This window comes from Agelaius phoeniceus, chromosome 12 (genome assembly GCF_051311805.1).
Source record: "Agelaius phoeniceus isolate bAgePho1 chromosome 12, bAgePho1.hap1, whole genome shotgun sequence".
Classification (NCBI taxonomy): Eukaryota; Metazoa; Chordata; class Aves; order Passeriformes; family Icteridae; genus Agelaius; species Agelaius phoeniceus.
Genome location: NC_135276.1, coordinates 4,332,665 through 4,344,798, shown reverse-complemented (window position 1 = coordinate 4,344,798; position 12,134 = coordinate 4,332,665). Strand labels below are relative to the sequence as shown.

General features: G+C 35.1%; 1 protein-coding gene across 4 annotated transcripts in view; it reads right to left on the bottom strand.

Moving 5' to 3' along the window:
• The window catches only part of CEP89 (centrosomal protein 89), a 36,920-nt gene that overhangs the window by 16,372 nt on the left and 8,414 nt on the right, over nucleotides 1-12,134 (bottom strand). For 3 of the 4 annotated variants that reach the window (XM_077184845.1, XM_077184846.1, XM_077184848.1), the window contains 12 exons: nucleotides 11,769-11,874; nucleotides 9,650-9,678; nucleotides 8,424-8,478; nucleotides 7,433-7,651; nucleotides 6,911-7,053; nucleotides 6,503-6,553; nucleotides 5,369-5,452; nucleotides 4,357-4,458; nucleotides 3,110-3,221; nucleotides 2,312-2,492; nucleotides 1,283-1,450; nucleotides 463-604 (listed from right to left, as the gene is read on the bottom strand). In XM_077184845.1, coding sequence (XP_077040960.1) covers nucleotides 463-604; nucleotides 1,283-1,450; nucleotides 2,312-2,492; nucleotides 3,110-3,221; nucleotides 4,357-4,458; nucleotides 5,369-5,452; nucleotides 6,503-6,553; nucleotides 6,911-7,053; nucleotides 7,433-7,651; nucleotides 8,424-8,478; nucleotides 9,650-9,678; nucleotides 11,769-11,874 — 1,392 coding nt within the window. The remainder of the gene's footprint in view (nucleotides 1-462; nucleotides 605-1,282; nucleotides 1,451-2,311; nucleotides 2,493-3,109; nucleotides 3,222-4,356; nucleotides 4,459-5,368; nucleotides 5,453-6,502; nucleotides 6,554-6,910; nucleotides 7,054-7,432; nucleotides 7,652-8,423; nucleotides 8,479-9,649; nucleotides 9,679-11,768; nucleotides 11,875-12,134) is intronic. The other variant, XM_077184847.1, reaches the window with a different exon arrangement.

Here is a 12,134-nt window from a genome sequence, read left to right as displayed (position 1 = left end):
AACCAACAAGGAGCAGTAATATGGATATGCACCCACAGCAGACAGTCCATACAGCTCACTCCAAGGGTAACAGTCCACCCTTAAGACTCAAAACAAATATTAAAATGTTATGCTTGTGTGCTATTTTTAATACATGTAGCTCAACATCAATTTCTAAAACTAGGTTAAGAAAATCTTTTAAACTTGGCAAGTGCCATTTCAGACCCTAATGCTCATGTGATTTGAGGTTTAATTATATTACCTCCAGAAATAAGGGTAGATGCTTTTAATTGCTCCTCTAGAAAAAAAAATCTTTCACTGCTCCTATCCTATTTTCTAAAGTCTACTTAAATAGAGCTAAATCCTTGAACTGGAATTACAGCTGTATTCTTTGAAAATTCAGATTATTAATAACTTGTGCCAGTAGCATGATAACTGTGTGAAATATCAATTAAATCACATGAATTACTTAAAGGTAATTACCAAAAATACAAGATGATCACGTTCCTTAGCTGTCTTCTCCACCAGCCCAATAAGGTTTGCTAGATAGTGATGGGCTGCAACTTCTTTTTCCATTGCTTCCTCCAGCTGCAGTTGCAAAACACCAATTTTCTTCTTCAATCGTCTGTAAAAGAAAAGGGAAAATCTTTGGTTTGGGAATTAGTAATGGCCTTAAAAAAATTGTATCACACATGTGCAAATCAACATGTACAAGTCTCATACACAGTGCTAAAAATGCACTGGCTCAGAATATTTGCAGTGCCAATAGTACCATGTTAAAATTTCTGGGGCTGCTTTTTCTTTACAATATGTTATCTGAATTACAACAATAACAGTGGTTCAAAAGAACAGTTTGTGCAATGGCTACAAGCTCATATTTCTGAAGATATAGAACAATAATACTGTCTTTTTAAAATACTGTGAACTCCTCTCTAAGCTACCAGGTGCATAAGAAGATCTTCAAATAGTGTAAGTCTTATCCTTATCTAACTGCAAATAGGGTATGTCAACTCATCTTATTGTCAGATAAGTACACCTAATGATTAATTGCTATAGCTAGCTACTAATTACTAAATTAAAGATATATTCTTAATTTGCACACAGACACAGAAAAGTGAGCATGAAAGGTTGGTAAAACTTGACAACCAGGCCTCTAGACATGACAAACATGCTTAGGTAACAGGTTTTTTTTTGCAGTAGGTAGAAAATACACATTATGGGAAGTCAGACAATATTTTTACAGATATTTCTGTTTTTAGAAATGAAAGTATTTCTGTACAAGAAAATGAGACTGTGATAAGACCTGTTTGTCTTTTGAGTCAACTGCATCTCAGTTTCCAGGATCTTCTTGTCAGCCATGAAGTTGTTTTTCTCCAAGAGCAGTTTCTTGTTTTCAGTTTGCAGTGATGCTATCTTTCCCATTACAGCTTCCACCTCAGAGAGCTTTTTCTCCTGCTCCTGCTGTAAACAGCTGCAAAACCCAACAGTGTAGAACAGGTATCATGTACAGATCTGCATCACTCAAATGCTAAGTTGCAGGAAGATACCCATGTTGAAGTTATGAAGTAAGATCCACTGAGAATGCTCAGTGTTCTCTGGTGACAACAGAGAGGTGTTACAATCTCATGTCAAATTATTCAAGTAATTCCTTCTGACTGCACTTCATTTCAATTATAAAAATATGCTGTCCAGATGTAATCCCTTTGTGTTTCTTTTTTTTTTTTTCAAATAAATTACTATCAACACCAAAATACAAGGTGTGAGGACTTCTCAGGATGGCACTGAAACAGTAACCAGCACTATGCAAAGGCTTGAGAGCATTCAAATCTATGGAATATCTTCACAGAAACATTACTCTGCAGATTATCCTGCACAGCAGCACTTTTGAGTTGTGATGTTTCATGTAATTTCCATATTGTAACAATTAAAGAAACTTAGAAGTTTTGGCTCAGAATTTCAGGATTCTTTAGACATGTTCCAAAGATGGGAACACAGGCATGAAAATGTTTTTTATATAGTAGTGATAGAAGCAAATAGATTTCACAAAAATGGTATTTTTAATGCCTCCTCTTCTACTATTTAAAATGGTGCAATTAGCAGTAGGTACTCTATGGTAAAAACACTTCTACCCATGTTTCTAGAACTGGGATTTTGCAATTTTAAATGTCTGTATAAACTAAGTATTTTCTAAACACTTCTTTCCCTTTCTTTGTGCTTTGGTGGTTACCTTCCTGGATTACCAGCACAAGTTTCCTCCCTGCAGAGTGCTGTGTGTCATGTGCATGCCTTGCACCAATGTTTCTCCCTATGTGCACCATTTATAAACCCATACCTTTTTAAATCATTCACCACTGCCAAGTGCTCCTCTGCTGTTATTCTGCTGTCCACTTTGGCTTTCAGCTCTTCACATGTAGAACACAAAGCTTCTAGCTGCTTCTGGTACTCTGTTATTTCTTCCTCTTGACTCTTGTTCTTACCTTCTAAGATTACTATTTGTTTGGTCAACTTGGAAGCTTTTGGAAGGAGGGGAAAAAAGTCAATTGTGTAGAGCAGAACTAATTCAAGCACTGGGTGAAACTTCAACAAAACCATTACTACATTCATTCCTAGCTGTTTACAACATTATGTAACAGACCATTTGTCAGTTTGTGTTTTAACAGCTTGGACTTGTCTTTTTGCTGTCTCAAGCAACTTGTTTTGGAATAGTGCAGAAACTTCAAGAGTACTTCTTTTCAAGGCTATAAGCTCACTGAAATGTCATTTTACTATGAAAAATTCTGATTCAGTTTGAAGTGCTCTTCAATTATACAAATGACTGTGTTGCTGTTTAACAGTTCTCACTTTTTCAGAAGAAGTCAAAATGGAGTATTTTTTATAGTGTCAATAGGTGATAATGACATTTTTAAAGTATCAGTTGACATCCAGAGCTTGATCTCCTATTAACATTACCTACATTCAAGGATGCTTTTTAAAGTTGCAAAAAAACCCCCAGCCAACCAAAACCAAAACACTGCCAAGCTCGCCAAAACAAAAAATGACAACAGAAAACAAACAAAAACCCTACAAAAATCAAAACCTGCAGTATCATCTTTAGTACAGTTCAGATGAATAGCAACTCAAGCACTTTTACCTTCCTGAACATGCTGTCTGTGACTATCTTTTGCTTTAGCTTGTTGAATTTTGAGTTGCTCCATCAACACTGCATTTTCTTCCAAGACCAGCTTGGCCTGAGTTTGCAGCAGCTGCCTGCAATGATAAATATAAATAAAATAGAACTCAGATGTTATGTCCAAAGAACAAACACTGATTGATTGTCAACAGGGTAAACTTACAAAATCATATTTGAACCTCTTTATTGAAAGCAATGGTAGGACCTGAGGAAACCAAACCTATGCAGATACTAACACCTGCATTTCTGTCTCATTGAAAGTAGGTATCTGCCACTGGGTGGGTCTGCAGAAAGATGTAAGATTATGCTGCATGCTGGCTCTTCCAAAATCCTCCTCATGCTGTCATCTGAGCCCCTGCATGCAACCACTACCTGTGCCATGGGTGCAGGAAGAACTTTTATGTTTACTCATAGTGGATGCTGCTCCCAACCTGTTCCAAGCTCCTTGTGAGCAGAAGCTCACCCACAGTGCACTCAGGGCAGGATGAAAACTCTGCAGTGGCAGCAAATGCTCTGGGCAGCAGGTCTGGCACCAAAAGCACCCCTGGGCACTCCCATCCCAATCCCAAGAGACTGAGGAGCTGAATCCCAGCCAAAATCTCCAGGGATCTCTGCACTTCCCAAGGGAAAGCCCCACAGCTAAGAGACTGCAGTCAGCTGCACTCTTCCTCCTCCTCCTCCTCCTCCCAGCCACATCTTTTAAGTATCAGTCATTCCCATCTCTTGGGCAACAAATGGGAGACAAAAAATTAATAAAAAAGGAAAAATCCCAACCTCCAACAACTACTTAACTTCATTATGCACTGTCTCACTTAATTTCATTTGCATTATCTCACTTCTCAAAAATATCAAATTCTTCTAATGCCACATTCCAATGCTCTTTTGTATTAGTGAAAAACTGATGTCATTGGCACACTGTAAAGTATGTAACCTGCAATATCTAGGACAGAATTACATGGGCTTCCAGTGCAAAACTCCACATTCATTTTTAATCTTTACTCCAAAATTCTTCTAGGCACTACAGATCAGCATTGTTCCAGCATGACACTCATAATGCTATTAATTCTTCAGAAAAACAGTGCTTACAGACAAAAAAAATTTCCTTAAGATCTGTAATTTTAAGATCCTTTCATTTCCTTAATTTTAAAAGTTTGCATTAAATAAGCAAAATAATTTTAAATTTTGAAATTAATTTCTAGGAATATAACTTGCCATTCTGTAGGAGTAATGAAGTTATTTAATTGCCCATGCAAATCTTCATTCTCCTTCACCAACTCTTCAACTCGTGCTTTAAAATTCTTCATATCCTCCTGGAAGACAAAGGATTTCATATAAAGTTCTTTATATTTTATTTTTTTAGAAATAATTTAAAGAAATTATTTTCTTTAATTTTTACATCAAGAAAAAATTTTTAAGTACACATGTTTAGATAACTTCTAGTTCTTGTCATAATAGAATATTATCTCACTACTCACTCATCTCTAATTCAGGTGTGCATATTGATTTCTAAATTGTTTCATTAATCTAGTAATATTTGATTAACAGTAATACTGATATTGTGCCACATTTTTGCAAGTTGCAGACCCTCAGAAGATAGGTTTAAAAAGCTGAATTCTGGAAATTACTGGCTGATACTATCCATTTTCAGTAGGAGTGACATGGATTTGAACATGGTAAGACAACACAGTGAATTTACAGTAATATAAAAAACCCCTGCTGTTTTCTGCTTATTCCATGGCTCAATTTTTGGAAGGAAATACATTTACTTTCAAAACCTAGGAAAGCTGTACTCTGAAACAAATAGCTATTTTTTTCAAAGATTCAGTGACAAAAAATATTTCTAAAAAGCAAAAAGAGTACCCAATCTTTTAATACCTAGAAGTAAGTATTCTTCTACCACAAAACCCACAAGCAGCTGCAAGAGCACTGAGTTCCCACTATGAATTTAGGACTAAATTCTTTCTACCACTGACTAGTTAATGGTTTGCTCCATTTTTAGAGCACATCTTATCTATGTCAGTGTAGTGCATGCTCCTAAAAGTGAACAGGCTGACAAAAACAAGCAAACCAAGTAGGATGAGACAGCACAATACCATGCATGGAAAAGTAAAACAAACTAGCTTTAAATTTTAGGCAGAGAACATCACAGGTAAATCCCTTTTAAAAATTCAGTCATTTATTTCTGCTTTAGTGGATATTTTTTTCTAAATGGCAACTTGCCTCATGTTCAAGAATAAAATCTTCCTTTTCTCTTATTCGATCTTCATACGCCAACAGAAGAGGTGACAAATACTTCATATCCAACTTAAAAGAAAAAATAAATACATGTATATTAATTACAAGCTATCATGTCACCTGTATTTTTTACTTTGGCTCTAGATTATTAATTTTGAAAGCTGTTAAAGGGGTTTCATATATGACTTGCAGAACTTATGCAAGCACACAGAGCATCACATGCAGAATGATGCTGCAGAAACACCTCACCCTGCTGTGGCAGGAGCAAGCTTTGGAAAGGAAAAGACCTCATGCTTTACTTGCATCTTTCTTCTAAAAAGCAGCTTTAACTTATCACTCTATATAACACAGCAGAATATGGATGCAAGTGAACACAAAACAAGACTCAAACACTATAGTGAATGCTACTGCTAAAAAAAATTATTATTCATTAGTAAGTGGGAAGGGAACTTTTACACTCTCAAATCTGCATCTTTAAGACTAAATACATTCATATGTGATTATTGGCTATTTTGGCTAAAAAGAGAAAGCAGGAGAACTTTCCCATTCTGTACAGTTCTCAGTAACAGTGAGGAAGGAAAATAGAAGATCTGTTGAGTATTTCAAGGAGAAATGTTTTTACATATTACAAATGCATTCCCTTTCACAGACTATTTCCTTCTCCTTGTCAGAAATTCATAGGCTACTACTGGATCCATGGCCATTACTACAATCAGAAATATTCTGTTTTCTTTTAGTATAATCACAAAAAAAGTAACAGCAAAAGATTACCAATTAAGACTAACAATTAAGATTACCAATTAAGAAATAGACCTTGAAGCAAACTACATGCTAGCCAATTCTAAGTGAAGATGGCATTTATGATTCTCAGTATAACAATACTTTTCAATAGTTCAAAGTTGGTGACTATGTGCAGTTTGTAACTTACTGTACATTCAGCTGGAACTGCACACATTCATTACAAAGTTCTGCCATACATCAAAAGAAATGTTTATAATATTCTATTAGTATGTGATAGTTCAGCAAAGTAATATCTGAATTCTTTGATTCCAGTAAAGAAATTCTCCTTCTTTACTTAGAGAGGAATGAACAGTTAAGTGCAAATATTATTTGACTTACCAGCCATGGTGGTTGTGGCCCTTCCATGGGTAAGCTTTTCAGCTTTGCCTTCTAGAACAGATATTTAAAAAGATATTGACATTATGATTTTTAAGCACCAGTTGCTGTCCACTGCAGTCACAATTATCACCCCAAACAAGATTATGTTTTCATTACATGTGTTGCATATGTTAACACACACCCAATAAAACTGGAAGTTCAGGATCTTACTGATACAAAATAATACTGAATTCTTAATATTAGACTTAATGATAAAGGCTTATTTTGAATTATTTTAAATTTCAGAAAAAGAGCAATTTGTAGACTTTATGACAAATCTGGTTTAGAAACAGTCAAAAAACTCAAAAGATTAAATAACAGACAATGGGACATTTCAGTAGAAACTGCCTTGATAACCAAGATTCTCACCTCTTCTTGGGACAATGACCTGAATTTAGTTTGATAGCGACTTAATTCTACATTTAAACGATGGACCACTCTTTTCAAAGCATCATTTTCATCTACCAGCTCTTGTGCTTGTTGTCTGAGAGAAAGTAATTCTGTTAGCTCCCCTATTAAAACAAATATCCAACAAGAAAGTGCCATTAAAATTCAAGAAATGTTCACAACAATTTGTTAATTGTAATGAAAAACAGTTAAATAAGCTAGAATAATAACCAAGAACTTCTCTCAAAGAAAAATGGAAAAATCCCATGAAAAACTACTAACAAAAATTCATTATATTTCAAACAACAAGTAATTTTTTTTCTTATCATGTACTTATTCCTTGATAAAATTTCTACAAATGCAGAAAATACTGTTTGGAAACTACTTCTCCATGCATACTTGCCTAAATCAATGACTTGAAACCTACTGCTAGAGGAAAAGGTTGTAAGAAATTAGAAATAGTGAAACAAGATAAGTACAGAATAGCTTATATGTTTCTCCCACCTTCTCTATGTGAGTTCTCTGCAGCTTCTTTTAGTCTTTTGTTTTCTTCTTCTAGTATCTTCAGCTTTAATTCCTGTTCTTTCATGAGCTGTTTTGTTCCCTCAAATTGCTGGACCACAGCTTGGTATGCCTTGCTCAGAGACCAATTTTCTTGTTTTAGTTCTCTGAATTTTTCCTTGCTTATATTTTCCCATACTTGCCTTGCCCGAACAGACACATCTGGAATGCCACAGAGCGAGGTATTTAAATACTGGCCAGACTGGAATAGGAGTTTCAGCAAATTAAAATCCATTTTTTCTAAAATTAACATTATATTGTGTGATACTTTAAGATCTAAATCAGTATCCAGACTGGAATAGGAGCTTCAGCAAATTAAAATCCATTTTTTCTAAAATTAACATTATATTGTGTGATACTTTAAGATCTAAATCAGTATCCAGACTGGAATAGGAGTTTCAGCAAATTAAAATCTATTTTTTCTAATATTAACATTATACATGAGTGATCCTTTATAAGATTTAAATCAGCTCATGGCTCAAGATAAGAGCAGGAAGAACAAAAACCAGTGGATTTGGAAAGAGAGCTGTGAAGTGGCTGCCAGTTCCCATCTTTTCTCTCAGACACTAAAACCATTCCTTCTTTCAATGTAAAAGTGTCAGCAGATCTCTCTCTCTTCCAAGTGTCAGTGACTGCAGAGGTGAAAGTGAAATGCCCACTGCAATAATCAAAGTTTGTGCCCTGCAGGGACTGGTCAGTATTCTGGATTCCTGCACATTTTAATCACCCATACAATGAAAGCTTTACATTCCTTCCCACTGAACAGTTCAGCGTTAGTGAATAAAAGTTACTGACCAATTCTTAGAAAAGTAAACTTTTAGATGATCTGCAAAACTCTGGATATGTTGTTGCATCAGTAAAACTGATTTTCACATAAACATGCATATTAATAAAGTGAAAACATCTAGCAAAGTGATTGAAAAATCCAAAGTACCTGGGGATGGTGGAGGTTTGTCCTGTATCAGATTTACAGCTACTAATTTTTCCTCCTAGCAAAGAAATAAAAAATGAGATAATCTGCTTTAACAGCATCACTGCTGAAGAACTTAAATAAAATGTTTGAAGGAGTTTCTTTTATATCAACAAAATTGAATGTTGGATTCACTGCTGATAATACACAACTGATCATCTACTCATCTAGACATCATTTTATCAATTATCACTGCCATCAGTCACTTGTGGACACCTGCAACTCACTATTATCTTTAGTAGTCAGAAATGTACAGTTCTCAAAGCAATTTTTTTACAGTTGACATAAAAGTCACAAACCCAAAGGTTCCTGATGAAACAGGAAGGGTATTCTTCCCACTTGTTAGTTTGTACAGAGTAAGACTTTAGAGTAGTCAATTATGTCAGTCCCTAACTGGGTATCAGCAAATAAATTAAAATGTAAAGTGTTTTTCAGAGTTGAAGAACTTTGTTCTTGCTTTGCTGGAAAAAAAATTGAAAATATTTGTACATTTTCAAAAGGGAAAGAATGACAGTGTCATTTATGCTAATGTATTTACTTGAGGTGAAGGTGATGTAGAGACTTTCTCCATGTTTCTATGGAACAGCAGTGAAATTTTTTAAGGATATGCTGTCATTAATTTAACATTGGTGACACTGAGTGACACCAATGACTAATGAGACACAACTAATGAACAATTTCAAAGGAAAAGATATGTGGTTAAGAACTTGTAAAAAAGTTCTGATAACAATGGAAGAACTGACCATTTTCATAAACAATCTACTGGCAAGTTGATCTGAGAAACTAAATTTTGAGTATTCTTTTTCAAGCTTATGAAAGCAGTCAGATCAGCTCAAATAGAAAACCATACAAAAATGCAGTAAAGTCAGGCTCAGATATTGAAAATTAACAGTATGAGCTATCTCTTGGTATAGCATGTTGGCTCTCATTCCAAGTTTCTTTCCTTCACATGAGGAGTAACAGACAATATACTATTAAAAAAAAAACAAACAACAACTTTTCTGTGGCCCATTTACCTATACAGTAGCATTTTTTCAAAATGAAGGATTAGCCATTCTTGTATTCCAAAAGAAAAAGATTCCACAGTGGCAATATATTAGTTTTCTTTTAAGTGACTGCAAACCTATCAGCTTTTTATGACAGGCTATTTTCCAAAATGCATCATAAATCAGCCTTTATAAAAGTCTTACCTTTAAATTCAAGCCCAGATTTTGGTCTTCTGTTAAAGAAAAACAGATCTTTCAGTCAATTAGAACAAAAATTATTTTAAGTCCATAAGCTCTAAGGGTTCATAGGGATATGTATGCACACATATAATTAATGCAAATAAACGTAAGAAAGTCCTTCCCAAACCCCAGATTAGAGAATTAATTTTCCACTGTTTCATAGTAGAGCAGGACACTGAGGTGAGACCCCACTTTACCTCACACTGGATAGGTGCAAGTATGGAAGAAATGAAGTTGGCTTCTGTGATAAGTGTAGAATTTAACTGAAGAACAAATGAAATATTGTCACTGATGTTACTGGACTGGAATCCTACTGCATCTCTGAACCAAACAAGTGCAATTCTGACAGCCTGCAAGGCCTGCAGCAGTTACTATGGACAAGAGGGACTGGAAACAGTTTATATATCCTACATTTTCAGTTTAATGCCTTCTCTTCCCAAATGGTTTTATCAAAGCAACCATTCTTTCTCAATATTGTTCTCTATAAAAGAGAAATAAACAGAGGCCACTGAAATAATGAAATTGTGTCTTTGAATTTTATTCATGTTGGATCCAACACAAATAAAATTCAGAGACAGTTGTGTTTCCTCTTTCCTATCCACTAGCTACAGAGTGCTACCATCTGTGGGAGATCCAAAAAAATCTTATGGAATAAGGGCCTGACAGGACACACTTCTGTTCATTTCTGTCACTTCAGCTCATGGGAAAGCACTCTGGGAAAGCCTCAGCTAAAGGGATAGCAAAAACCAAGTTAGAGAACCTAAAAACCAAGTTGTGTAAACAGAAAACAAGCCAAACAAGCAGGGTGTGCTCAGCTCATGTTTGGGGTTCTGACTGGTCAGGGCACATGGACACTGAGATCAAAAAGGGGATGGGGAAAAGGAACATGAGAACAGCAGCACCTGCAGAAGCCTTAAAAAGGTGATCAAAAAGGGGATGGGGTAAAGGAAATGTGAACAGCAGAACCTGCAGAAGCCTTAAAAAGGTGATCAAAAAGGGATGGGGTAAAGGAACATGAGAACAGCAGCACCTGCAGGGGCAGGCAGCCACTGCATGTTTTTTCTGTTCCATGGGAATGGAAACAGGGAAGAGTTTACTCTCTAAATGCAGCATAAAAAAGTTTTTTGCAAGAAATAATCTTCCTTTGCAGCTGCTATGGGGAATCTGTGTTTTTCATTCATCATTGTTACAACTATCCTCTGTAGAAACTGCATTTTTCAGTTCCAAAACTAATTCTTATTTCCCTTTTCCTGATTTAAAAATAACAGACAAGATAATTATGCTAACAGACAAGAAAACTACTATACCAGTAGACTGGTCTTGCTCTATTGTTATAATTTTTCTCCAAAATATTCTATTGTTATAAGAATATAGCCTAAGGACAGATCCAGTAACAACAGAAATGTCCCTAATCTAATGAAATTACATACTGAAAAAAACTATTTGTCAATCTTAACAATTCAGTGCTTAGGTTGATATTCTGACATTGATTATCATGTTTATTTCTCTATTTTGAAGAAACATCCTGACACCAATAATGATGCAACTTTTGTAAAAGGTATAAACAACACTACTATCATGCCATTTGATTGTTTGAAAACTCAAGAAGTTTTGACTACTGTTTTTCAGACAAGTAAAATAACTGATTAAAAATGTTTTCCTGTATCTCTAGCTTTTTTTTTAACATTGCTAGTTTCTACAGATTCTATTTTTTTTCTTTTTTTTTTTTTAACACAGTGACACTCTAAAAAGTTCCAGATTACAAACCTGACTGCTTCTGGCACAAAAAATCAACAAAAACATAGTAGAGAATGACTGCACTTTACAAGGCAAGAGTTCACAAAATCTTCCTCCCCACCTCCTCATTTTACAGTGGCTGTCAGTTCATTCCACAGTGAGTATAAACCAATCTTTCCTCTTTATGCAGGTTTTTAGTTTCCTGTATTAGAAACTGGTAAGTATTCAGTAGCATTTCTTTAACTGCCCTTTTAAAAAAGGAGTATAATATTATAATATAGTATTTTTTTTTTTCCCCAATGGTAGTAAAAGGCAAGGCATTTTGACTTAAAGTAAGTTTACTTACCTTCTATTTGTACACTTGACTTATCCACCACCACCTGACACTGAGTTTCATGGGAAGAAACCTCCTTCTTGTCAGCATTAGGAACAGGAGATGGTGGAAACTCTTCCTATGTAAAAAGAAGACAAACCTCTCTAAATCATGAGGTCACTGTTAAAACAGCCCATGCACCTTGATACCTGCAGGACACATTTAGTGTATTAGTAGTATATATATTAGTAACATCCCACTCACATTCAGAATTGTTCACTAATATTTTAAGATAGTAAATTACAAAATTTGTTTCTTCTCTTGTTTTCTTGGGGGGTTTTTGTGGTTTTTTTTTTGTGTTGCTGTAGTTTAGGGCTCTATGCAAATAAAATCCAAACC